This window comes from Coregonus clupeaformis, chromosome 28, assembly GCF_020615455.1.
Source record: "Coregonus clupeaformis isolate EN_2021a chromosome 28, ASM2061545v1, whole genome shotgun sequence".
In the NCBI taxonomy this organism is placed as follows: Eukaryota; Metazoa; Chordata; class Actinopteri; order Salmoniformes; family Salmonidae; genus Coregonus; species Coregonus clupeaformis.
The window spans coordinates 21,300,757-21,327,789 of record NC_059219.1 but is presented as its reverse complement, the minus strand read 5'-3'; the positions used below and the strand labels follow the sequence as shown (position 1 = coordinate 21,327,789).

At 45.0% G+C, this 27,033-nt stretch overlaps 2 protein-coding genes and 1 long non-coding RNA gene across 4 annotated transcripts; all 3 read left to right on the top strand.

Annotated features, from left to right (window-relative positions):
* Positions 1 to 285: 285 nt before the first annotated feature.
* LOC123482147 lies at positions 286 to 3,476 on the top strand. The gene is made up of 2 exons (XR_006657570.1): positions 286 to 429; positions 2,623 to 3,476. It is a non-coding gene; the product is annotated as an uncharacterized LOC123482147 (long non-coding RNA).
* A 447-nt stretch (positions 3,477 to 3,923) lies between these two features.
* Positions 3,924 to 16,338, top strand: sphk2 (sphingosine kinase 2). The gene is given in 11 exon segments (XM_045208351.1): positions 3,924 to 4,050; positions 4,109 to 4,390; positions 7,622 to 7,771; positions 7,857 to 7,951; positions 8,024 to 8,139; positions 10,379 to 10,489; positions 10,491 to 10,583; positions 11,427 to 11,865; positions 12,124 to 12,375; positions 12,469 to 13,020; positions 13,420 to 16,338. Coding segments are annotated over 11 exon segments (2,274 nt in total). The 3' UTR covers positions 13,477 to 16,338.
* Positions 16,339 to 17,925: 1,587 nt separating this feature from the next.
* Positions 17,926 to 24,022, top strand: cyth2 (cytohesin 2). 2 transcript variants are annotated; one of them, XM_045208742.1, is made up of 12 exons: positions 17,926 to 18,116; positions 19,729 to 19,879; positions 20,590 to 20,656; positions 20,818 to 20,936; positions 21,032 to 21,112; positions 21,272 to 21,384; positions 21,463 to 21,611; positions 21,843 to 21,954; positions 23,042 to 23,118; positions 23,292 to 23,363; positions 23,450 to 23,604; positions 23,730 to 24,022. In XM_045208742.1, the coding sequence occupies exons 1-12, from the start codon at positions 18,050 to 18,052 to the stop codon at positions 23,815 to 23,817; spliced, it is 1,251 nt and encodes a 416-aa protein (XP_045064677.1). In that variant the 5' UTR covers positions 17,926 to 18,049; the 3' UTR covers positions 23,818 to 24,022. The 2 variants fall into 2 exon arrangements, with proteins under 2 accessions (XP_045064677.1, XP_045064678.1); XM_045208743.1 differs by lacking the exon at positions 17,926 to 18,116 and adding an exon at positions 19,247 to 19,429 and having other exon boundaries at positions 21,843 to 21,955; positions 23,040 to 23,118.
* Positions 24,023 to 27,033: the final 3,011 nt, after the last annotated feature.

Below are 27,033 nucleotides of genomic sequence, written 5' to 3'. Positions count from 1 at the left end.
TATTTAGACACGTGATGAGTGCATTGGAAGAATCGACAGTCTAGCCTTGACAATATTGACTAGACTGCTTGATTTCAAAGTAGATCATGACATTGTGGTCCTCTGTAGCTCAGCTGCAGACCGGCTTAAGATAGTGTTCGATCCCCCTACCAAAAATGTATGCACCATGACTGCATCGCTTTGGATCCACATGGCATTTTTTTTCTTCTGTTATCTGTGGCCTCCACAATGCGGTGCACTGGCGCCGTCAACTATTGGAGAATGTCGGTAGGTGGTCCGGAATGTCTTTCCTTATCTACGATTGGACTTCCTCCCCGCCGCTCAAACTGTCCAGCCCTCCAGTGTTTCATACACGCTTACTGGAGGGTAACTACAGAGCCTTCCTACGGAGCAAGCAAGCGACTTGGTCGCAGGGGGAGCTAGAATGAGGTAATTTTGGAGTTTTTCAATATATACAGTTGGGGGTAAATATTTCCATGGTTATTACTTTACCAATTTTGAGTATTCATTAGCTATGAACAGATAGCTAGCTAACGTTAGGTAGCTACTTTATCTCCTAGCCTAGCTAGCCAGCATATTGTTGCTCGCATCGTTAGTGAAATATCAAGTTGTTTAGCTAGCAAACGTTAGAGAAGTTCAGTTGACTAAAATTATGGCCAGCCGGCTAACGCCTCGCTACTGACGTTAGATATTGCTGGGTAGACTTAGTTTGTAGCCAGGATAAACAACCAGTTGCGTTTATAGCGTTATAGCAAGCAATACATGGTTTTCGACACAGCACTGTTGGCTAGCTGGCTATCTACTGTAACAAGTTGGGATTTCTTAGTTGTCTAGCTTGCTGGCTGCTACCCTAATCGAACGGTAACTGCTTTTTGTTTGTATACTGTATTCCCTGGCGATAGGTACCAGTCAACACAATCAACATGGCTAACTATAACCATTTGAAACGTCAGAAGTAGCTCGCTAACTTATCATATAGTTAGCAAGAGTTAAACACAGAGTAGACTGTGCTGAGCAATGATTACTATTCATAACTAACGTTAGCTAGCTAACTGTAGTTAACTCTTGTCATATTGCTAGATCGCAACTTGCTAACTAGTAGCATGGCTTCATTCTAAACCAAAGTTATTTGTCTGTCGCTCTATCCTGCTAGCTAGCCATCTGAGAAAGGATCCCCCATTGCTAAACAATGTGTGCAAGACTGCCAAATGGATCCTAAATGTTCCGAGCCCAGTCTGCACGGTCACTGTAAGACAAAATTAGAGGGGCAATACCTGCCGCCCTGCATTTCAAGGACACAAGATGTAATAATTGGCACGAGCAAATGCACCAAGTTACATTTTTTTTTATCGGAGGCTGCATATCTGCCAAGTATTGATTGTGTCAGCACCTTAGATAAAAACTATCGGCTGAACATAGCAGTTAATACTCAACGGAAAGCCTCTTATGGGTCCATTTTGTTTTATAGTCTATGATCTCTGAATATGATAGGCACTATTTCCTTGAATTAAGGTTTTCCAGGCTACGTGACAACCAGCACATTGTGTTTTCAGTCCATACTATTTCATTAGTAACAGTGTAAAGAAGAAAATGGTGATGACTGAGTAAACTATAGTGGATGTCGCTACAAGTTATGCCTGCCAAAGCCAGTCCTGGGCAATCTGTCTAGTAGGCTAATCTGTCTATGAATCACACTTCCGCTGGTTACAAATTGTGAAAGAGAGTAAGACTCAAGACTGTCTGGACAAACACCATCCGTCACCAAACTCAGTTAATTTCATCAGGCATAGCGGTAATAAACCAGTGTTCATTTCCCCAAATTAGGTTGTCTCATCAGTGAGCACAGATGTCAGGGATGTGTGATTCTAAGTCAGTGTGGTTTAGCTGCCAGGGCATGACTTCAAGGGATACTGGACATAGGGATAATGCACGCACACAGACAGTTTGCCTAATCAATTTAAAACACAATCTCTCACGAGTTTGCTGCCCTGCTTTCACTTCTGCAATTGGCCAATGAGTCACTCACCTTTTGGAACAATATAAAACTGTGTATCGGACTGTTAAACACACGCATACACACCACTCTAAAGTTAGAAGCAGGACATGTGGAGAGAGGACATGTCACTCAGCTGGATTGTTGGAAAAGTTAATTTGAAAGTCATTTCCTTCTAGTTTTCTACTGTTCTATTGTTTTCATAATGACTGCCTTACAAGGTGTTGCTGCACTGCACATGTCTTTGTCAATGAAACATGAATGTACTTTTGGGTAGAGTGCCATTGATACTAGAGCTGGGATGATAAACCGAAAAATTATCGACACCGATCACTTATAGCAGGCATTTTACTGATATTGTTCATTACAATAAGTACTAGCCTACACTAGAGAAATGTGGAGTTTGAAATTAAATACGTTAGCTAATATGGGTGATTGTTAATGGGACAATTGATGGCTACAACCATCAAACTATTAGTCGTGTTTAAAGGGTAATTTAATTGATACTAGTCACTTCCTTTATGCTTCTTCAACACTTGAATATATAGACTGAGTATTTTCTGCTGGAAGACATTGGAAGCTAATAGATTGCTAATACCACTGTTTCTCTCCCTGTTTTTTCTCTATAGGTATACATATATATGTGAAGGAACATGAAAATGGACCCTTGAACTCAAGGAATGACATTACCATGACATAACCCCCCAGGCACAATCTAGTAACATTTTTGTTTAGAGTTTTTTTCTGTTTTCTCTTGTTTTCCATCTCTGTCTTTGATGGAATACAACTATGATTACGTGGCATTTTTCATTCATGTGACACTTGGAATTGGACATTGATTGCGTAGCTATCTCACTACTGTAAAGCCTGCTTGTCTCTTGAGGAGTGATATTTAAATTCTACCTTGACACACCTTTCTCCTGCCTCCACATATCTCTCCTATCTGTGGAAGACCGGGACGTTTGACATCAGCACTTACCACGCAATATTCCACCGCAATCTAGTGCTAAGTAAATTGCTATAGCCTCCTTGCAAGACCAAGGTGTGTTCATTTTTGTCTGATTCATAGTTTATGATTGATTGTTTTACGTTTTAATATATTTGTTATTTAAACTCTTGTTTGACTTGTAGCCGTCTTTTCTAAGTTGCACTTTATTGATAAATATTCACACTAAGATATTTCAAACTGTAATTTAAGCATTTCTTTGCGTTATATCTATTTTTGTAATCTTTGTGTATATATATTCTGTTTTAATTTTAAACTGGAAAAGGGTGAATATTTTTTGTTTACCAGCCTTGTCTATCGATCATTCCGAAATGGACAAATCTAGAATCTGATAGCATTTAAGGACAAGACATCATCTGGAATGGACAGATCTAAGATCTATCGTTGTCTTCAGGCATTTGCATTGTAAAGGCTGGTGTTTTTACATTTTGTATCTGTTCCTCTGTTGGATTGACACACTAAAGAGAAGAATCTCCATCTGAAGGCCAGTGAGAGTTATTTTTCTCAGATCATACAATACTCCTTTGAGTGCAGATGGATTTCACACGTCAAACTCAGAGGTGTTTTTGTGGCGTTGCCTCTGCAATTCAAGCACTGAAGTGGAAGAATGATTTTAAGGAGGTTTCCAGGATAAATAACTTCTGTTTTAGTTTTTGAGACAGACCTACAGGTCTATAGTTATATTTTGGTCTTCCTAACAGATCCTGAGGACAGGTGCTTCCATTTGATTCTCCTTTAAGGTGGCCATCAGTGGGCAAATGAACTAACGTGTATCACTACCTGAATTTAAACTGACTAATTCCATCCAACAAACTGGCAACTGCATGAAATACTCACACACCGTCCACTTGTCGGGAAACATACCTTACCTTCCCAAACCTGAGGGATTGAAGTCCTCTACCCGCCAAGCCCCCCACACTAAGGATGCGTTCCCCAGAGCCCCCCATCCCATCCCCAGCTGAGGTGCTACTCTACAGCCAGTTCGGGGGCTGGGGCACGGGCAGCAGCAGCAACAACAACAGCTGCCCCAACAGCCCTGGAGGTCCTGGGGGTCTGTCGTCCCCTTCTCCCTCCCCCAGCTCCTCTCCTACCTCCAGCTACGCCCTGACCCTCACGCCCCTCCCACATCCACGTCCAGCGCCTAGCCCCCCGTCCTGGTAAAGAGGCGCGTCTAATACTACCCCTGTCAGAGCTGGCAGGGTGCAGCTGTCCCCGCGCCCCCGCTCCCCCCTTGCTGGTTCTATACTGGTATCCCCCAGGGAGGCGGAGGAAGGGGGTGTCCAGGAGGAGGCAGGTGAGGGCATACCTGGCTGAAGCCAGGGTGGAGGCTGAGATGTGGTCCATTGCTATACAATGTCTGCTCAGGGGAGTCGCCATCACTGCTGACACGGGTGAGTGTGGCACTTGTGCTACAGGTGTGTGTGTTCCACTAACACAGCTACTAATCAGTTATCTTGTCTGTTTGTATGCTATGTTACAGTCCAGGCACAATGTGTGGAGGTTCTGAGGTTATTGTTACATCCCAGTTGTTGGAATCAAAGTCGGATATTCCCTAATGCCCATCATAAAGACTGGCAAAGTGTCACCATGAGAGAGCATAAAGCCAAATCAGCACTCGTTATGGCATTTGGCACCGACTACTTCCTGTCCTGTGTACAGACTTTAGCTGTGCGTTAATTAACTTTAAGAGCACCATTCACTCCATAAAGTTTGTTTCCATAAATGAGTTGGTTAGTTATTGTTAACTGGAGTCATACGGGGTGACCTGAGGTCCTCTTGATGTAGGAGGCCAGAGGATACAGATTACTATAGGCCTAGTCTACTGTATGAATGCAATGCATGTTCTAACAGATATAGGCTAGTTCAGTGTATTTCTGACCATGGTAGATATAGGCTACTGCATAATGGACGTAGACAACTGTATAATGAACATGTGATAAGGAATGAACGGATATAGGCCAATGCTGTTGTACTGTATAAGGCCATACATACAGCATTTTATGTTCAGTTCGGTATGCTGACTATTGAAAGGATAATGTATTGTTTAAGGGTTCGTTCATGTAAAGTATGTCCAAACTTTTGACTGGTACTGTATGTGAAGAAACATGTTATTTAATTTTCCTTGGCTGTGTGTGTATGCTATGTTATCCCTTTAACACTTAATTTCCTCTACTTTCTCTCTCTGTCTCTGCTCTTATCTGTCCTGCACACACAGTCTGTATCATTCAGCGTCTAACCAACACAGCATCCCTCCCTTCCCACTAACTCCCACCCCTCACCAACACAGCATCCCTCCCGTCCCACTATCTCCCGCCCTGCCCAGATAGCAACACCACTGTTTACCCACGGCCTGTGTGGTTCTTTCGATCTACAGTGCAATCGGAAAGTATTCAGACGCCTTGACTTTTTCCACATTTTGTTACATTACATCCCTGTTCTAAATTTGATTAAATTACAAATTTCCCTCATCAATCTACACACAATACCCCATTATGACAAAGCGAAAACAGGTTTTTAGAATTTTTTGCAAATGTATAAAATAAAACGGAAATACCTTATTTACGTAAGTATTCAGACCCTTTGCTATGAGACTCGAAATTCAGCTCAGATGCATCCTGTTTCCATTGATCATCCTTGGGATGTTTCTACAACTTGATTGGAGTCCACCTGTGGCAAAATTTAATTGATTGGACATGATTTGGAAAGGCACACACCTGTCTATATAAGGTCCCACAGTTGACAGTGCATGTCAGAGCAAAACCAAGCCATGAGGTCGAAGGAATTGTCCGTAGAGCTCCGAGACAGGATTGTGTCGAGGCACAGATCTGGGGAAGGGTACCAAAAAATGACTGCAGCATTGAAGGTCCCCAAGAACACAGCGGCCTCCATCATTCTTAAATGGGAGAAGTTTTGAACCACCAAGACTCTTCCTAGAGCTGGCCGCCCGGCCAAACTGAGCAATCGGGGGAGAAGGGCCTTGAATCAGGGAGGTGACCAAGAACCCGATGGTCACTCTGACAGAGCTCCAGATTTCCTCTGTGGAGATGGGAGAACCTTCCAGAATTGACAACCATCTCTGCAGCACTCCACCAATCAGGCCTTTATTGTAGAGTGACCAGACGGAAGCCACTCCTCAGTAAAAGGCACATGACAGCCCGCTTGGAGTTTGCCAAAAGGCACCTAAAGGACTCGGACCATGAGAAACAAGATTCTCTGGTCTGATGAAACCAAGATTTAACTCTTTGGCCTGAATGCCAAGCGTCACGTCTGGAGGAAACCTTGCACCATCCCTGCGGTGAAGCACGGTTGTGGCAGCATCATGCTGTGGGGATGTTTTTCAGCGGCAGGGACTGGGAGACTAGTCAGGATCGAGGGAAAGATGAACAGAGCAACATACAGAGAGATCCTTGATGTAAACCTGCTCCAGAGCGCTCAGGACCTCAGACTGGGGCAAAAGGTTCACCTTCCAACAGGACAACAACCCTAAGCACACAGCCAAGACAACGCAGGAGTGGCTTCGGGACAAGTCTCTGCATGTCCTTGAGTGGCCCAACCAGAGCCCGGACTTGAACCCGATCTAACATCTCTGGAGAGACCTGAAAATAGCTGTGCAGCAACGCTTCCCATCCAGCCTGACAGAGCTTGAGAGGATCTACAGAGAAGAAGGGGGAAACTCCCCAAATACAGATCTGCCAAGCTTGTAGTGTCATACCCAAGAAGACTCGAGGCTGTAATTGCTGCCAAAGTTGCTTCAACAGAGTACTGAGTAAAGGGTCTGAATACTTATGTAAATATGATATTTCAGTTGTTTTATCTTCAAATTTGCTAAAATTTCTTAGCCTGTTTTTGCTTTGTCATTATGGGATATTGTGTGTAGATTGATGAAGGGGAAAAATTATTTAATCAATTTTAGAATAAGGATATAACGTAACAAAAAAGTCAAGAGGGTCTGAATACTTTCCGAATGCACTCTATATACAGTATATGCTCTCTCTCTCTCCGTCCCTCTGTCTCGCACTCTCCCTTCATTTTGATTTTTTCATCTGTCACCGTTTCTCACATTGCTGTCTCTTTTAAGCACTTTGAAGACCTGGAAGAACTCCAATCCCTACATAAAGCATCCATTATCCATTTCAACATTCCCTTTTTTCCCTTTTGTTTTCCCTCTTGTGTTGACTCTCCCTCTCTCATTATCTCTCTCTGTCTCCTTCCTCTCTCTCCTCACTGTCTCTATGCATTAGTCTACACCCTCAGTGTCTGTCTGTACATCCTCCCTCCCTAAGTCTTTCATCCTTGCTGTCTTTACACCTTTTTCAGTCTCCTCTCCTCCTCCCGTCTCCTCTCATCCATCTATCTGCCCTCTGTGTCCTTTCTTTTCGTTTTGTAACTCCTCACTCCCTTCCTGCTGTCTGCATTTCTCTATCTTCCTCTGTCAATGTCCTCCATCTTTCTCCTTTTACAGTCACTATCATTTTCTCTCAACCCCTTTTCTCACTGGGAGGACCCTGCTTTATGCTATCACTTACGTTTGTTGTTCTCTTGTACACTGTGAAGATGAAGCCTTGTATTTTTAATAGAACAATCAATACATTTGATTCAAATGATTGTTTGCTTTCCCGCAGAAATCGGCAAACGTATACTGCCCCGACCCCGAAGGCTGCTGCTATTGGTGAACCCCTTCAGTGGGAGGGGCCTGGCCATGCAATGGTGTCAGACACACATCCTGCCAATGATCAGAGAGGCAAACATCAGCTACAACCTGATACAGACAGGTAACACACACCGGAACATCAGCTCTGCAAGTATCACACACACACAGGTACAACCTCCTAACAACACGTCTCCTCTTCTCCTCAGAGCGACAGAACCATGCCAGAGAGTTGATCAAAGAGATCTCCCTGCCACAGTGGGACGGCATCATCATCGTCTCTGGAGACGGCCTGCTGCACGAGGTGGGTGTGTGTGGGGGGTGTGTGTGTGGGGGTGTGTGTGTGTCTGACTCTGCTCTGCTTTTCTCTCTCCAGGTGATCAATGGTTTGATGGAGCGTCCAGACTGGGAAGTAGCAATAAAGATCCCTGTAGGTATCCTGCCCTGTGGCTCTGGAAATGCCCTGGCTGGTTCCATCAACCACCACGCAGGGTGGGTCACACACACACATCCAACCAGCTATGTGACACATGTAATGTCTTGACCAAAACGCTGATCCAGAGATATGAGACTGATTCAAACCTAAACATGCAATATTCTAGGATTTCTTGTTAGATCAATGGTGAGAATGCTGGAGATACTAGTAGAAGCATTGAAATGAGTACAAAAGGTTATTCCAGTTCAGGGCTCTGGTCCCATGGTGTGTCTGGAATGAATGAATCATTTCTCTCCGCCTCAAATTCATTCATCAACCACTCGATACATTTCTCGATGTTGATAAACACACACCCTTACAGTCACACACACACCCACAGTAGTTTTCATTGGTAATAAAAGGTGTGCATTCTAATTAGGGTTGGGTAGGTATATCGTGATGTGCAAAACTTCTGTATTTGAACTTTAAAAAATAAAAGCGATGCAGTCTTATCAGTTAGGCTGTATCAATATGTTGAAAATGAAGTCTAAATATAAAAACTAAGACTTATTTTTTTTGCCATACTAAGATTATTTAATGAGTGTGTGACTACAATATTATAAATGAGGACAAAACTTGCACAGTCTGGAATGATCTAGTCAGTAACGGCGCAAAACTATTATATCGGATATCACAATATTTGAAGTAGCATATCGTAGAAGAGGTCTCCCCAAATATCGCCCAACCTTAATTCTAATCAAGGTCAACCTTTAGACTTCAGTTTCTTGATGTACAGCCGATTGGCCTTATTAAAGTACTCCCATTCCCTCCCTCTCTCTCCTGCCTCACATTCCCTCCCTCCCTCTCTCTCCTGCCCACCATTCCCTCCCTCCCTCTCTCTCCTGCCTCACATTCCCTCCCTCCCTCTCTCTCCTGCCCACCATTCCCTCCCTCCCTCTCTCTCCTGCCTACCATTCCCTCCCTCCCTCTCTCTCCTGCCTTCCATTCCCTCCCTCCCTCTCTCTCCTGCCCACCATTCCCTCCCTCCCTCTCTCTCCTGCCCACCATTCCCTCCCTCCCTCTCTCTCCTGCCTTCCATTCCCTCCCTCCCTCTCTCTCCTGCACACCATTCCCTCCCTCCCTCTCTCTCCTACCCACCATTCCCTCTCCTGCCCACCATTCCCTCCCTCCCTCTCTCTCCTGCCCACCATTCCCTCCCTCCCTCTCTCTCCTGCCCACCATTCCCTCCCTCCCTCTCTCTCTCCTGCCCACCATTCCCTCCCTCCCTCTCTCTCCTGCCCACCATTCCCTCCCTCCCTCTCTCCTGCCTCACCATTTCCCCTCCCTCCCTCTCTCTCCTGCCCTACCATTCCCTCCCTCCCTCTCTCTCCTGCCCACCATTCCCTCCCTCCCTCTCTCTCCTGCCCACCATTCCCTCCCTCCCTCTCTCTCCTGCCCTCCATTCCCTCCCTCCCTCTCTCTCCTGCCCACCATTCCCTCCCTCCCTCCCTCTCCTGCCCACCATTCCCTCCCTCCCTCTCTCTCCTGCCCACCATTCCCTCCCTCCTTCTCTCCTGCCTCACATTCCCTCCCTCCCTCTCTCTCCTGCCCACCATTCCCTCCCTTCCTCTCTCTCCTGCCCACCATTCCCTCCCTTCCTCTCTCTCCTGCCCACCATTCCCTCCCTCCCTCTCTCTCCTGCCCACCATTCCCTCCCTCCCTCTCTCTCCTGCCCACCATTCCATCCCTCCCTCTCTCTCCTGCCTTCCATTCCCTCCCTCCCTCTCTCTCCTGCCCACCATTCCATCCCTCCCTCTCTCTCCTGCCTTCCCATTCCCTCCCTCCCTCTCTCTCCTGACCCCCCATTCCCTCCCTCCCTCTCTCTCCTGCCTTCCATTCCCTCCCTCTCTTCATGTCTTGTTATTTCTAGAGTTCTCTCCTTTATCTCTGGAGACACTTCAACAAATGAGTCCAGTCAATTTAAGTACAGTCTGTTCTTTCATCTCTCTCCTTATCTCTTGTGTTGTTTTATGATGGTTTGTTAGGCCACCTACATAACATTCACTGATTGTGTAAGTCATAAACATTATGTTAACTTATATTACACAGTATTAATGTCCTCCTCTCACCTTTCCTCTCTCCCTCCCTTTCTCTGCATTTTCCATTCGTCTCCCCCTCCATCTTTCCTCCTTCTCCACATTCTCACCCTTTCTTCATTCTCTTCCATTCCTCCCATCCATCTCTCCCTCTCTCCTCTCTACACCCCTCCTCTCCCTTCCATCCACTGTTTCCCTCTTTCTTTTCTCTTCATCCCAGTTATGACATGTGCCTTCGGGAGCCTCTCCTCATCAACTGCTGCTTTCAGCTCTGCCGGGGCGGAGTCAAGCCCATGGACTTTGGTCTCTGTGACAACCAGCCCCGCCCCTTCTCAAAATGGCCACCCGGGTCTCCCCAGAAGGATGTTCTCCTTCCTGTCTGTGGCCTGGGGCTTTGTGTCTGACGTGGACATCGAGAGTGAGAGGTGTGTGGGTTTAAGTTAATGGGTGGCTGCGGTGCCGAATTCTCTGGAGTCCTCTTCCCGATAGCTAAACAACCGAATCGTCTGCACATGTGCGGGATTCTCTATTTTACTGTTCCCTCTGCTGCCGCACCGTATCAAACACAAGCAGAACACTGATGGGCAGTGTTTTTCCATCATCATTGGAAACATTGGCTAAGCAGGAGGCAGACAGGCAGTCAAAGTAGTAGTTGAATGGTCGGCTGCCCAGGCAAATTTCAGTCATCGTCAAATCGTGCAGTACTTGCATGATCATTAAGAAGCGAAATTACAGTTTCATTTGTGGTTTAAATACAGATTTAGTTTTTGTCCCAATGCAATGTGTAGACTGCTTCCTACTAAGCTACTGCAATATCCTTAGTTACAACCGACAGAGAAAGTTGTCGCCTACATCCTAAATTAGAATACTATATATATATATATTTGGAATGCTGGTTCAAATAGCTGCAGGTTTTATATCAGCTGTTCAGAAATATGAGGCAGAGACGTAGGCTACATCATCATGTCCATCAAAATGGTTGATAGGAAGGGTTCAGGATGAGTGAGTGAGAAATGTAAAGGGAGGTGGATGTGTGTGTAAACTAAAACCATGGGCAGAACGTGATTGGGTTCTTTAGCTCTGGGGAAGAGGCTTCCAGGGGGACGGGACAGGGCGGTTACCTTCGGTCGCTCAGCCAAGTCCTTAAGTTAAGTAGATGCAATCTTTCACTGTACTACCTTAATCACACTTATTCCTAATGAATAAGTCGTGTTTTATTCTCTGGTGTTGCCCTGGTAACTAAATGTTGTAATGGTGTGCTGTTGCAGGTACCGGGGTCTGGGCTCGGCACGGTTCACCCTGGGCACTCTGGTCCGCCTGGCCTCCCTGCGCTCCTATAAGGGCCGTCTGTCCTACCTGCCCCCCTCCATAGTCGCCACATCCCCAGACGCCAGCCCTCCGCCCCAGCGCAGACCCCTGTCCCGCAGCATCACTGAGGGCCTGGAGGGCTTCTGCCGCACCCCCATCCACCGCACCAGCTCTGACATGGGCCTCAGCGAACAGAGGAGTCTGAGGAGGGTAGACACAGAGAGGGAGAGAGAGATGGAGAGGGAGAGAAGGAGGGAGAGGGCCAGGGGAGGGGGAACGGGGGTGGTCAGGGCGAGTAGCTTGGCAGAGGATAGAGAGAGAGAGATGGAGAGGGAGGTGGGGAAGGAGGGAGAGGCGGAGAGGTCAGGGACAAGTTCGGAGTCGAACAAAGGGAAGATTGCAGGATAGGGAAGGGAGGATGGGATGACGGGGAACATAGAAGAAAGGCAAGGTGAGGAAAGAGAAGACGGAAAGATAGAGCAGGACTCAGGGGAGATGGAGGAAGAGGAGAGAGTGAGGGATGGGGAAGGCTGCAGCGGCTCGATGGATGGGGTGATGGAAGCGAAGGAGGTAGGAGAGGGGTACGTGGTGGACGTAGGGCGAGAGGCCAATGAGGACCCAGAGGGGTGTTATTCGTACCCAGACAACCTCCAGCAGACCAGACAGGCTGTAAGGAAGAACTCTGCCCCCTCCAGCCAGATAGCAAATGCCTTCTTTAGCCAGCCCCTCAGCCAGGAGGCTGACCCTGTGTCTGGAGCCTCGTACAGGGCAGAAGAGATGGATCTGAACGGGACATACTTCCAGAAAGAAGCCTACCCGCTGGACATTGCCCGGGAGAGAGCCCTCACCATATCCTCTCCCTTCAGACACTCTCCTTTCTCCTTCAAGCCCAAAACGCTGGACCAGAACGCATCCCGCCCCAGACCCTTATCCCTCCTCCACCACCCTCACTCCAACTCCCTACCCCCCAAACTCCCCTCCCTGTCCCTCTCCCTCTCTCCCACGCCCCCTTCCTCCCCCTCCTGCGCCTCCCCCCACTCTTCCTCCTACCTCGCTCCGCGCCCCAACACCCCCAACTCCACCTCCCCTTCCCCGTCTCTCCAGTCCCCCTCCCCCTCCTTTACCTTTGACATTGCCGAGCCTGCCGGGCCCCTCAAGAACCGCCCCCCCATCTCCCTCCCCTTCAACCCCCCCAGGGATGACCTCCTGCCCCCTTTGGACCAGCCCTTGCCCACCCGGGACTGGGTGACCATCGAGGGGGACTTTGTGCTTGTGCTGGCCATCTACCAGTCCCATCTTGGGGCAGACCTCCATGCCGCCCCCCAAGCCAAGTTTGATGACGGGCTGATCCACCTGACGTTTGTGCGGGCAGGGATCTCCAGAGCCACCCTGCTCCGTCTGTTCCTGGCCATGGAGAGGGGGGCTCACCTGTCTCTCAGCTCCCCGTATGTGAGCCATGTCCCAGCCAGGGCCTTCAGGCTGCAGCCCCTCTCCCCACGAGGAACACTCACTGTGGACGGGGAAATGGTGCCCTACGGCCCGCTGCAGGCACAGGTAGAGAGAGCGATGGAGTGGGGAGGGCTGGAGGGAGTGTGTACAGTGAAGATAAAAGCAGTTACTAAGATTTTTTATCTGATTTCAAAAGCTTTTCTTTTTAAGTCTTTTCACTAACAATCCCAGCTCGTAAGTGCATGTAAATCCACTCCACATCTTATAGTACTGAACTGGTGGATTGTCTTTGGTACGATGTTACCCTCTGTATTTTGCCTGTATTATATTAAACCCTTGCTGATGGCCTATCACTTCAGTGCAACAAAAGCTGTGAGACTTCTGTGTTTATCTTTCATGTTTTCTTTGGTATATTAATAATCACATTATACACTTCTGAGACCTATCTTTAGTTCCCTTCTCTAAAGTATTATACTAATCACTTTATGGGTTTGTCTCCCTCAGGTCCATCCCTCCATGTCCCGGCTCATCGTCGGCGACTCTGGAGTGAAGATCACCTGATTCTGACCAGGGATTGGCTCATTTGATCGGCTGATACGGCGCTCTCTCCAATTAATAATCTCTGTTTCCATCTGTGTTCAGAGAAAGAGGAGAAAAAATCCTCTGAGAGACTGAAAATAGCCTGAATCATTTCTGGGGTTTAGTGGAAGGGATCACCTGCTGAGCAGCGCGTCGGGCAGCATGCGAACCGAGGGATTAATAGAGAATTTTTTTAACGGATGAAAACTAGCTTTGTTGCACAGCTGTTGGATTTCACTCCGTTTCCCCTGAGAAGCGTGAACCTGCATAGCCATGGGAAAAAAGATAGGGGAAAAACAAGTTGAATGTGTATGGGGGAGTGTGTATTCAGTGCACGTGTGTGGTGTATACATTCTAGTATGCACACATGGCAGGCAGAGATGCACATTTCCTGACCTTGCCTTACAGAGATGGAGAACAAAGAAATCTGAACTATCAAAGCTGTCCTAGAACCGTTCTAGCTCTAAATCAGAACTATCAAAGCTGTGCTAGAACTGTTCTGTTCTAAATCAGAACTATCAAAGCTGTCCTAGAACCGTTCTAGTTCTAAATCAGAACTATCAAAGCTGTCCTAGAACAGTTCTAGTTCTAAATCAGAACTATCAAAGCTGTCCTAGAACCGTTCTAGTTCTAAATCAGAACTATCAAAGCTGTCCTAGAACCGTTCTAGTTCTAAATCAGAACTATCAAAGCTGTCCTAGAACAGTTCTAGTTCTAAATCAGAACTATCAAAGCTGTCCTAGAACCGTTCTAGTTCTAGAGCTACTTCAGAGGGAGCCACACCCTCATGCAAATGTAGATCCCGTTCCGTTTTGGATCCTCCGTCCTTCCCTGTAATGCCTTTAAGTACAACTCCTGTGACTTTGCCCTTTCTGTCTTATATAAGAAGCCTAAACCTACGACTCTGCAAATCTCAATTCACCAGAGGAGGCTGGTGGGAGGAGCTATAGGAGGACGGGCTCATTGTAAAGACTGGAATGGGGTAAATGGAACGGTATCAAACCCATCAACCACGTTATTCCATTCTTCCATTACAATGAGCCCATCCTCATATAGCTCCTCCCACCAGCCTCCTCTGCCATCCAGGTATATCAGAGGGGAACGTCCACTACAGGAAAAACAAAGCAAAGCTGCTGAGCATACTGTGGTGTCAGTTCAGTGTGTATGAAATATCAGTGAACAGAGGAGGTTTATTAGCAATCCCATGGAGACAATTACTCCTAGAATAAGCCAGTAAAGTTGGATCAACATTTAAATAAATATAAAGCTCATTGAGTCCTTATTCACAGGTATTCCACAATAGTAGGATAGATGGGACTGTTGAACAGTAGCCATCATGGTGTATAGTGCATTTGCCTGTTTTTCTTAGCAAGAAGGGTGCATGATGATGATGACGATCTAGATTATGAAGTTGCAACACAGTGAACACGAGACTGTTGCTTGATCGAGTTTCTTGTATGTTGTCACGGAATCCTCAAAGTCTCACGAAGACCCAGAATGCTGGTTGTATTCAGCAAACAGTCACTTGTTCCACACGTGTAAACTGCCTTTTTACATACCTCTAAGTCTGTTTTAATGTATATAATTGTGAATCGATTCTGAAGTGTTGTGCAGTTGCAGAAACTCCACTCGATTTGACCTTTTAGATAAAGATTGCTGTTGAAAGGAACAAGTGAACTTGTCTTGCTGGTGTTATTTACTACATGACAAGCAGATAAAGTTTCCATAGGAGAGTTTTAATCTTCCTTTACGGACAACATAAACTCAGAAAATGATTGATTAGCTGATCACTGACAAGGCTGTGCCTCCCAACTCAAATCATAGCCTACATTTCAGAAATGGCTTTCTCAATGGGATGTAGCCTATATGTAGTATGTCTGTTGAACGGGTGTTTTAGTTAACCTCAAAAGTATAGGATTCTTATGTATTTGTGACCGGAACAAATTTAATATGTCAGGAATTTAATCTCATGAGCATGTATCAATCAGTTATGCCATGTTTGACTGCTCGGGTCTGTTTGGTCCACAGTACCCCCTGGCCCCTTGATATGGATTAGTCATGTCTGCGTAATTCAAGGCCTCTTGTGTTCTCTTGCCGGCTGATTTTGGGCCCTGTTCAAATACTTTTCAGATGCAGCCTTTCCTCCGTTCCTCTGAGTAATCCCTGATATCACATGACTTGATAGGTGAAGGCTATGTGATACAATCCTTGCTGATGCAGTGTTGCTGATCAGTTAGTTTATCAGTGATTACTTTAAGGAAGGAATGGATCCATTTTTAAAGTATTTCATTTCAAACGGGGCCTTGGTCCCTAGACCAAAGCTGTCCATCCCTGGTCATACAAGGTAAATTGACAGGATATACACCAAGCTTCCCTCTTTCTATGGCCTGATGATAAAACATTTCACAACACAAGACTGGATTGTGGTTCTGGGCTGGTGTCAGTGCATTATCACATTTTTGGGATATAATTACAAAACTATTTACTCTCAATTTTAAAAGACTCGCTGTGACAATTGAAACCTGATGTACTGCTCAGTGTCTGTGACCAGGGTTGGGACAACAATGTGTTAGAGCAATTTGATATGACAATGTTGGGGTTTGACTAGGGTTGCAAAATTCCGTGAACTTTCAATAAATTCCAAGGAATTTATAGAAATTTTGCAACCCTAGGTGTAAACCCTTGATAATGCCAGTAAGATGTATTGTCTATAGATGGATTTGCCTGTGATAAACTTGTAATTATTACTAAACAATTAAAATATATAATGTACAGTTCATAGTTATAAAGTGTTTTTAAAAATGTTTTGTTTTACCTTAAAATAATAAAGGTATCTTAGACAGGTTTCTATCTCTAGAAAATGTTATTTTTCTTGCATCAACCCCCTCAGGAGTACCAAACATGTTTTGTTGTTTATGGAAAAGCGTGGCGTATCTGTTTAGTACACGTTGCAATGATTTGCATTAACAGAGGGAAAATACCCCTACCAACAACATTCTTAGCATATTTATCTGTGGAGACCATTGTTTGAAACGTGACTTGATAACAATGTCTAACCCTAGCGCCTGTCCTCTGTTTTTAATAAGTCTCAGTCTGCTGATAAACAAGGAAGCTGATGCCTCACACTTTTCTTCCTTTCCTCCATCCCCCTCCTCTCCTCTGATTAATCTACCCCTGCCACAGTATCTTGATATTGCCACCCCCTGGCTCCTCCTCTTCCCATGGCCTCCCTTCCTCTCTTCTTTGAAGTAGGCTCTCCTTCTTTTTGATATCATTATCCCTGAACCAGCCTGAAACTCATACATCTCTGTCTCTGTTGCATCTCAGAGAGCCTGATCAAATACATTGAAATGCTACCTTCCTTGGGTAATCACTGAATTGACAAGGTTGGATTGTAAACACGTGAGAGGGTGGGAAGCTTGCCTTCCACAATACAGTCATTTCTGGATCACCCAAAGAAAGGGAGGAGAAAGGATGCATTTCCCCTGCTTGACACTCATCCATGGTGGGGGTTTTTATAAATACCAATGTCTCATCCCTTTGTGTTGGACATCTGTAAGGCAAAAACCTAAATTAGCAGATGTTTTCCCTAGGTCCAAATTGTATTTTGAGTACTTTGACACTCCAGAGTACATTACATAATCAAGTAGCTGCCCATGTGATCTGCAGGCCTGCCCTGTGAGATAGTTCACATCTCCTGATCTTTCCTCAGTGATGATAAGGAAGTAGGTGCTGAACATTGTCCCTCACCTAATCATTAAAGGCCCAGTGCAGTCAAAAACGAGATTTTCCTGTGTTTTACATATATTTCCACACTGAGGTTGGAATAATACTGTGAAAATTATGATAATGCCCTTTTTAGTGTAAGAGCTGTTTGAAAAGACTACCTAAAATTTCAGCCATTTTTGGTGGGATGGAGCTTTGGCCTTTCCATGGTGACATCACCATGTGGTAAATTAGTTAATAGACCAATAAGAAAGAGAGTTCCAAACTTCTTTGCCAATAACAGCAAGTATTACATTTTTCCCGCCCCACTCAGACCACTCCCAGACAGTCCAATCAAAATTCTTGCTGGAGAAATTGCTCTTTGCTAAGAAGTTATTTTAGTTTATTTTTGATCATTTTAATTGAAAACAATCACAGTAAGATACTTAATTGTTACCCAGAAATTATTTGATATTAGATAAAAACGGCTGCATTGGACCTTTAATAAAAACATACAGTGACCCCTTTTCCAGGCAGTTATTGGGAAAGAAACCAAGTTCTAGTAAATGGGCCAAATCAACCTCAGATGTTTGTGTCATAGATAAAAGGGGATTGTTATCCGTGTCTTTGGTTGTGTGGCTTCTTTCTGGGTTCAAAAGTTCCTTACAAACATGGCCGAAAGTGAGGACGTGTTTATTTATTAATAACAAAAAGTTAGCGTCACTTCCTGTACCACCACCTCCTTTGTCTGTGCACCGGGTTTCGGTACGCAAGGCTGGTTATTTATTTATTTCCTTTTTATTTGGAGGATATATTTTTAATATATATCCATTCTTTTTTCATTTATTGAATGACAGTCGAATCTGAAATATTTATGCCTAAAAGCAAAGCGCCAAAAATGGATGACCTGGACTACAGTAAGTCTACAAGCTATGCTAACGTCTTATAACAACACACTCAGCTAGCCAGCTAGTTGTAGCAGCAGGTATTTCACTACACAATTAGAGCACCAGTTGTCACGAAACAATATTAACGTTGCATGCATTATATTTCAGATTGTACTGCATGGTTGTCATCTTTGTTTGTTATACAACGTTTCTCATAAGAGAGTCCCATACAGTCACAGTCCGACGTAAGCTAATAATACAGTACTAGCTAACGTTAGCTCTCTAGTTAGCGAGGTTGTTAGCAAGCTGGCTAGCTCTTTTTAGTCTTCCTGTAGGAAGGTAGTTGTAGCTAACTACTCATTGTAGTCTGACCACTCATATCCAAATAGCTAGCTAATGTTATACATTACAATATTGGTTTCTATTTGACGTTAAACCCACCCACTGTCCGTCAAAAATCAAAGCATTGAATAAGCTAGCTCGTTAGTTATTCATCTCATTCTGAGGGGCGGGGTAACTGGGTTGTTGACGTGCAGATGTCATTTAGCTTCCTAAACACATGAATCCCATCGCGGCCTGGTGGCACTGTAGTGGCTTGTCACTCTACCGAGGGAATACTGTGGTTTGCAGCAGTGTAGCTATGCTGTCCCTCTGTATTTTTCAACTCCAGTCCAGGCAGGGGACCCAAAGGACTGCACATTTTTGTTCCAGGCCGGCACTAATAACACACCTAACCTGATACAACTAATTAGATAGTGGCTTGATAATTAGTCTAACCAGGTGAGTTAGTGCTGTGCTAGAAGAAAATCTATCTCTGAGCGAAGAAGCTACATAAATCAGTGCAGCCCTGATGACACGCCTAATCCATTTAGTTAGTTGAATTGAAAACATCTGAGAATTGACAATAGCTAGAGAGAAGTGTCATTTGGAATTGATACTCTTTATGACAAATTGTCCTGCATAGTTCACTTTTTTTTTATGCAGATCTCTTCTGTCCCCAACTAGTATTTTTCATGTCTAACCGCTCCCACTGTCACGTTAGAGATTGTCAGGATTCCATGGAATGTTTCAGTGAAAGCCCTGCAGCCAGTGTTTCGGCTGATTTAATTTTAAACTAGTTTTTCCTCTTATCTACTGTACTTTTGTTCTGTGTGGATAGGCTACTTCTATTCAAGACTAGTTGGTTTTCTGAGCTCTGTGAACTTGTCTTTATCGATGAATACGCTGTAAGGTTGAGTGCTCCAGTATATCAAGGCTGCAATGAGACAAACATCATCGACCGCCAAATTTTCCACAGAAGTTTCCATTTGACCAGACAAGCAAAATGGAGGAATTAGGTACAGGTCAGTGAGCGGAGAAAGGAGCAGGAATAGAGAGGGAGAGATGCAGAGGAAATTGAACAATTGTTAGGAACATTGGATTGGATATGAATCGTTTTGGGAAAACATGTATTTTACTCAAAGCTCTTATTGTTTTCAGTAGTAAACTCAAAGCATCTTGGAAATGCACTGTAGCAAACAGACTTAGAATTGACCTGAAATATTTCAGTATTCAAACTTAGTTCTCTCTGTCTCCACCATTTTCACCTTCTATCCCAATCTCTCTTTATTCTCTCACCCCTCTTCTCCCTCCATCCCTACAGTCCCGGTAGACCTGAGTCCAGAGGAGCGCTCTGAGCTGGAGGACATCCGCCGGAGGAAGGGAGCACTGCTGCAGGAGATCCAGAGGCTCAGAGACGAGCTCAGAGAGGCCATCATAGAGGTGGAGGGATTGGAGACTAGTACAGAGGGCAGGTGAGAAAAACACAGATTGTGTGTCCCTGAATATTTCAGTTCCATTATTCAGTGTGTAGCACCTCTCCACTGGTGTATCTGAAGTTGGTGATTAATTATAATTGATGATTTGAGAGAATCCATATGACAGCAGTTAGCCCCCGGTAATGCGTTGGGCAGACCGCACCACCCTCTAAGGAGAGCCCTGCGGTTGCGGGCGGTGCAGTTGCTGTACCAGGCGGTGATACAGCCCGACAGGATGCTCTCAATTGTGCATCTGTAAAAGTTTGAGGGTTTTAGGTGCCAAGCCAAATTTCCTCAGCCTCCTGAGGTTGAAGAGGCTCTGTTGCGCCTTCTTCACCACACTGTCTGTGTGGGTGGACCATTTCAGTTTGTCAGTGATGTATATACGCCAAGGAACTTGAATCTCTGCATTTACTCAATATTGCATCTATGGCAATTTCACTTTTAAGTTTATGTAAAAATAGATAACTTCCTATTGGCTCCTTCGACTATTCTCCTCTCCCTGCAACTTCCCCAGGTCATAGCTGCAAATGAGAATGTGTTTTCAGTCAATTTCGCTGTTAAAAGAAGGATTTGAAAGCGTTTCTAAGAGCTATTTTAGTTTGACTTCCCTGCTCTGTCCTCTCCATTTCACTCTAACTGTATGTATAATTGATGCAGAGTTATTGGGTTGAATATGATCCACTCCTTGTCTTTCCTCCCTGCAGTAAAACTCTACAGAAGAACAGGCATGTGGCCATGGGAAGGAAGAAGTTCAACATGGACCCCAAAAAGGTGAAAATGGGACATGGAATGGATACATTAATCTGATCAGCCTCTATACCACTCTTTCCCCCCCCAACCCCCTCTCTTTCGCGGTCTTTCTTGTCATCAATCTCTTGAGTGTCTTTTCATTGTAGTTTCTCTTTCTCTCCTCTCTCTCTCTCTGTGTGTAGGGTATTGTGTTCCTGGTGGAGAATGAGTTGCTCAGACACACTCAAGAGGACGTTGCCCAGTTCCTGTACAAAGGAGAGGGCCTCAACAAGACTGCTATAGGAGACTACCTGGGAGAGAGGTAACCATTCCCCCTCTCTACCATTCGCTCTCTTCTTCTTTGTTATTATTGGGCTGAACAGCATCAGAAGTCTACGTCCCTCTTCTCTCCTGTAGGGAGGACTTTAATCTCAAGGTTCTGCAGGCGTTTGTTGACCTTCATGAGTTCACTGATCTCAACCTGGTCCAGGCTCTCAGGTAAGCTGGGGTGTACTCTGTGATAACCTCTGACATTTAATAAAAACCAGTACATGCATTTCAAATTATCGAGGATAAAAACCCTACATAAGCGTCTTTGTTACCATGGCAGCTAGTGCTCTCTCTGACCTTTTGACCTCTGACTTTTGACTCCTGCAGGCAGTTCCTGTGGAGTTTCCGTCTGCCCGGCGAGGCTCAGAAGATTGACAGGATGATGGAGGCCTTCGCCCAGAGATACTGTCACTGCAACCCTGGGGTCTTCCAGAGCACTGGTACACACACCTACCGTCGTTACAACACAGAGGTCTGCTAGCCACTCTTCTCATCCTATGGTTCCTCTCTCTCCTCAGATACGTGCTATGTGCTGTCGTTTGCCATCATCATGCTGAACACCAGCCTCCACAACCCCAACGTGAGAGACAAGCCTGGATTGGACCGCTTCATCTCCATGAACAGAGGCATCAACGAGGGTGGAGACCTGCCAGAGGACCTGCTCAGAGTGAGTGAGGGAGGGGAACCTAGGGGCTATGGGGAAGGGCTAGGGGAGTCTCTGTGGAAGTGAGCTTGTCGTTGGCTCGTGACTGAGTGATTGTTCGTCTTTTTAATGTGTTTGTAGGGGTTCAGTTGCATGAAGCTCTAGTTCAGATGAAATAACAGTGTGTGTGTTATAGTGAATCTCCCTGCTGTTTGTCTCTCCTCTCAATGTCTCTCTCCGCTCTGTCTACCACAGAATCTTTATGACAGCATCAAGAACGAGCCCTTCAAGATCCCTGAGGATGATGGGAACGACCTGACACACACCTTCTTCAACCCCGACAGAGAGGGCTGGCTCCTCAAACTGGGTGAGTCGGCTGTGGCAACGCCGGGTGGTGGGAGGGTGTACTGCGGCTTCTCTCTGCCGATCACCTCAAGGCGGTTTCAAAACCAAATATGTATTATTTGGATGGCTTAAAAACATATTAACATTCTGTAGCCGTCTTGATCAGCCCCAGGGTTTTTGGATAATGAGTGTAAACTTGTGTGTTGTGTGCTCTCTCTCCTAAGGCTTTGTGCTGTTATGTGCCTGCCTTCATCCTCTCTCTCAGGTTTACACTAAAGATAATGATACACCGCCAATGTTCTGAGGCAATACTGCCACACTTGTTCTCCAGCAATATTGCCTAAACCATTGTCTGTGTATTATGGTCTTAAGACTGCCATTGCATGATGGGTAAATAGACAGAATTGTCCATACTGAGGGAGCTGCCCTTGGATTCTCATATAAGATCAGTTTGTGTTTTACTCCCTAAATTAAGTTTAGGATTGGGGGACAGTAAACTGATCCTAGATGTGTCTATGGGCGACTTCTACATGGAGCTTCCCTCAGTACCTCACTCTCTTGCATCATGGCAGTCTGAACCGTCTTCTCTTGCATGGTGGGGTCTGTGATCTGTTTGTCACTAATATCTCTGCCGTCTTCTCCCTCCCTCCCCCCGAAACCTCTGGTCCCTGTTGTCTCTGCTTCTCCCTGTGATTTCCACACTCTGCTGCCGCTTGTTTCTCAGGAGGTATGTACTGGGAGAATGGGTCCATGAGAAACAATATCATTCTTATGGAACCAAAATGGCCACCAGGCAGTATAGAATAAACTTTATTGTCCACATATGCCTTTTGACAGACATTAAAGATGTTACATATTACTAATATCTGCTAGTTATTACTGAGAGATGAATTGACATACAAAATCACAGTAACATTGGACATGTAAGGCTATACAAGCTGTCTGAATAACTGTAATATCCTGAAGGTGATGTGTAGTAATGGCATATTTACTTCAGTATGTGGAGCAGTCAAATGGAATGAGTTTGTCTCCAGTCCAGTTGGTGTTCTGCTAACCTCTAGCTACCACCCTGTCTCTCATGCCTCTGTGTTGGTCTGCTCGTATTTCAGGAGGACGGGTGAAGACCTGGAAAAGAAGATGGTTCATTCTCACAGACAACTGCCTCTACTACTTTGAATATACTACAGTAAGTCAACATTATAGCTCTCATCCGCTGCCAAAGTCCAAGTGCCACTGTAGAGCAATGTGATGGAAATGGAATCCAGTACAGAGAGGGTAAAGAGCTATGTAACAGAACATTGTAATGTGGATCAGAGTGTTGTATACTACAGTGTGTATGTCTGTTTTGTGTGTGTTCAGGATAAGGAGCCCAGAGGTATCATTCCCCTAGAGAACCTAAGTATCCGTGAGGTTGAAGACCCCAGGAAACCTGTGAGTCTGTTGTCAGTACATTAGAATGTCAACATAGGACATGATCACTGCACTGTTTCTCGTGACTCCTGCCCTTCCCTTCCCAGAACTGCTTTGAGTTGTACATCCCCAACAACCGTGGTCAGCTGATCAAGGCCTGTAAGACGGAGGCAGACGGCAGAGTGGTGGAGGGGAACCACAACGTGTACCGCATCTCTGCCCCCACACCCGAGGAGAAGGACGAATGGATCCACCACATCAAGTACGGAGTAGGGAGGGAGGCAGTCAGGAAGGGAGAGTAGGGTGGATGGATGGAGGGATACATTTAGAAATGCATCAGACTAACATTCTTCTATTCTGTTTCTCTTTCTTGCATCCTCTCTCCAGCTCTGCGGTCAGCGTGGACCCCTTCTACGAGATGCTGGCTGCCAGGAAGAAACGCATATCATTAAAGAAGAACGAGGAACAACCGTAGAACATTCCCTTCTTCCTCCCTCCTCTCCTCTTCATCTCCTCCTCCACCTCTTCATCTCTCATTCCAACATGGGACACAAGCCCTTCTCTCCTCCTTCCTAGATTCATTCCTCCCTTTTTTTCCCCCCCCTCTTTCTTTCTGTGTGGAGGACTCGTTGCTATCCTGTTTAAGAGACTGGCCAGCACACACAGGCAGTTCATTCCACTCATCCACTGCTGCTAGCGGCTGATCTGTACACTACCACACTACGAAGTGTCCACTACTACCCTACATACAACACAGTTAGTTCACTCACTCAAAGCCCCCTTCTCTTCACTACACCTCTCTCTTCCCGTCTTCTTTTGTCTGACGTTGAAGTGAACTGTGAAATAAATGTGTATTTTATTCAGGGTAGCAAGCAGGGCCACTGAACCTAAAACCACCCTCTTCTTCCATCACAAACAGGCTGCAACTTATCAGTCTGAAGTGACTTCCTCTCCTTCATCTAACTGATCTAACATTGGGGCAACGGACCAGTGTGTTTGGTTCCCACCGGTCCAGTTCTATCACTGTGTGAAGGACAGAATGCACGGAGGCTGAGGAAGCCACTTCAGCTTATTAAGGTCCAGCCCTAGTTTTCTACTGCTTTATTCTAACTGCTTGGCTCCAGGTTAGTATGTCTATATCGGCATTATCAAAGTAACACTTTAATACTGTAGCCTCTGTGTGAAGGAAATGACGCTGGTCATTACTGCGTAGCCTTAGACCATTCATTTTTCATTTACATAATTTAGCAGATGCTCTTATCCAGAGCGACTTACAAATTGGTGCATTCAACTTATGATAGCCAGTGGGACAACCACCTTTTTTTTTATGGGGGGGTGGGGGAGAATTTGTGTCATTCTCATGTTACATTAGTTATTATGATCGACCATCTACAGGAAATGTTCCCACAAACTGACCAATGAGGCAACAATTGAGCAGTGAACACTAAAGAAGACAACTCTTGTCAATGACCACTGGCGTTTCCTTCACAAGACAGTTAATACACTCCCTCATACAGACACTTAAACTGTTAAACCCAGGTCTATAATATGCTACAGTGGGTTTTAAGAAGTTACAACGGCAGCTTATTACAATGTATACTTTTTTTTTTTTTTTTTTAAGTACTTGTTAGTATATTTGTTTACAACACACAGATTTAATTTATTGTTTATTTTTGTTGTGTATGAGCTACTGTAGGACTGCATGTGGAGATGACTGGAGGGTTGTTCCCCCATACACACAGATGGATCAGACTCCTGTTAGTGTTGGGTGCATTTGAGAAAGATTGTTAGTGTTCCCTGTTGGCACAATAGAATCGACCTCCAATTGGAACATTTAGATTATTCAGGACAGGAGAGTGATTACATCACAAAACCTTTTGAATAGAAATGTTTTGTATAGAACAGGCATGGTTCTTTTGTGGTATGGTTCAGGGAATCCTGTCAGTTCTATACGTTCTATTTCTATCTGCACTGTTGGTAATTTGCACCATCCTGAAGCGAACCTCTGATATTACCCTCGTAAGAGCCTGAATGAATGAGGCTCACTGAAGCACAGTCGCCTGTAATGGCTTTCTTTCCACAATAACCATCATGGATATGTGAAAGGGCTGGATAGATGTCCTTCATAATACTGATGCCCATCCAATCCTGTCAGATCTGTGATCTTAAAGGAAAGCAAACTATGCGTGTTTATTGGGACATCACCCATGATAAATCTGAAACGACCTGTCTAATATGAGAACTGAAATGACCGTTCTGAAGTTGAATCATCAGCCAAGCCTGGAAAAGGCATCAGATTCCTCTTAATGTGATTGAAGATAAAAAGGCCAACAAACACGGAACACTAGAACATCTTTAAAGTATTATGGAATATCTGCAATATTCCAATGTATTTAATTAATAACAATGTTAAGGATACATTATGCCTGAATTGACTCGTAGATATTTCTCTTAATTTCATTAGTTTGTCATTGGATTTACATTTTATTAGACTGATGATTACGGAAAATGCAGAATTAGGATTGTCTGCTGCACTTTATCAATATTTTAGCGTTATACAGCCTTTAAAGTGCTGTACCTGTAGATTGGCAATACTATCTGTAGTACCCTCCAGTGGTGGCCTGGCTGTCCTGCAACGTCCTCACTGGTTGTGATAAAATACATATTTTGATCGCTCTCACAACTACAAACACAGAAGTTTTACTCAATGTGGTTTACATACGAAAGTCTATGTACAAAAAAAATAATCTCTTAGTCTTCTTTAGTTATTCTCTGAAAGTGTTTGGTGTGACACACACAGCAGTGAGCCAACCTACAGGTAGGGCTGCTGTACACTACATGATACTGAAACACAGTGGACCTATCTGGGTATTCTTGAAGTGCAAAGTTGCCAAAATGGAGTTGGGACATCACACTGTTCCAACTCAACAAAGAGACACACTTCTGTGAGAAAGGACACTAATTAATACTTCTGTCCCCCAGACCCCAACACCACTACTTCTGTCCCCCAGACCCCAACACTACTACTTCTGTCCCCCAGACCCCAACACCACTACTTCTGTCCCCAGACCCCAACACTACTACTTCTGTCCCCCAGACCCCAACACCACTACTTCTGTCCCCCAGACCCCAACACCACTACTTCTGTCCCCCAGACCCCAACACTACTACTTCTGTCCCCCAGACCCCAACACCACTACTTCTGTCCCCCAGACCCCAACACCACTACTTCTGTCCCCCAGACCCCAACACTACTACTTCTGTCCCCCAGACCCCAACACCACTACTTCTGTCCCCCAGACCCCAACACCACTACTTCCTGGTATACTGTTTGATTTAGTATTTATTTATTTTTGATTTACAGCAAGGTAAAGATGGATAGGTCATCTGTGCTATATGTAGCAAAGCCACGGTACACGGGTGCCAGTCAACTGTTGTTAAACAATAAACCACGGTACGCTGGTGCCAGTCAAACTGTTGTGAAATAATAAAATGTGAACTGAGACAATACTCCTGTGTGTTTCTGAGTGATTAGTACTACACTTTGTTTTCAAACGTTCATATCATATTCCCCAGTCCCATTGTGACTAGGGTTGCAATATTCCGGAAACTTTTAAAAATTCCATGGTTTCCCAAAATCCCGGTTGGAGGTTTCCTGGAATCAGGAAGGAATAAGCAGGAAATCCGGAAT

What these genes read in the sequence shown, in the direction of transcription:
- cyth2 (XM_045208742.1), top strand. Translation starts at nt 18,050, where the DNA reads ATGACAGTCGAATCTGAAATATTTATGCCTAAAAGCAAAGCGCCAAAA. An exon ending in GGGCTGGCTCCTCAAACTGG is followed by an intron (nt 21,955 to 23,041) that starts GTGAGTCGGCTG and finishes CTCGTATTTCAG; the next exon opens with GAGGACGGGTGAAGACCTGG. An exon ending in ACTACTTTGAATATACTACA is followed by an intron (nt 23,119 to 23,291) that starts GTAAGTCAACAT and finishes GTGTGTGTTCAG; the next exon opens with GATAAGGAGCCCAGAGGTAT.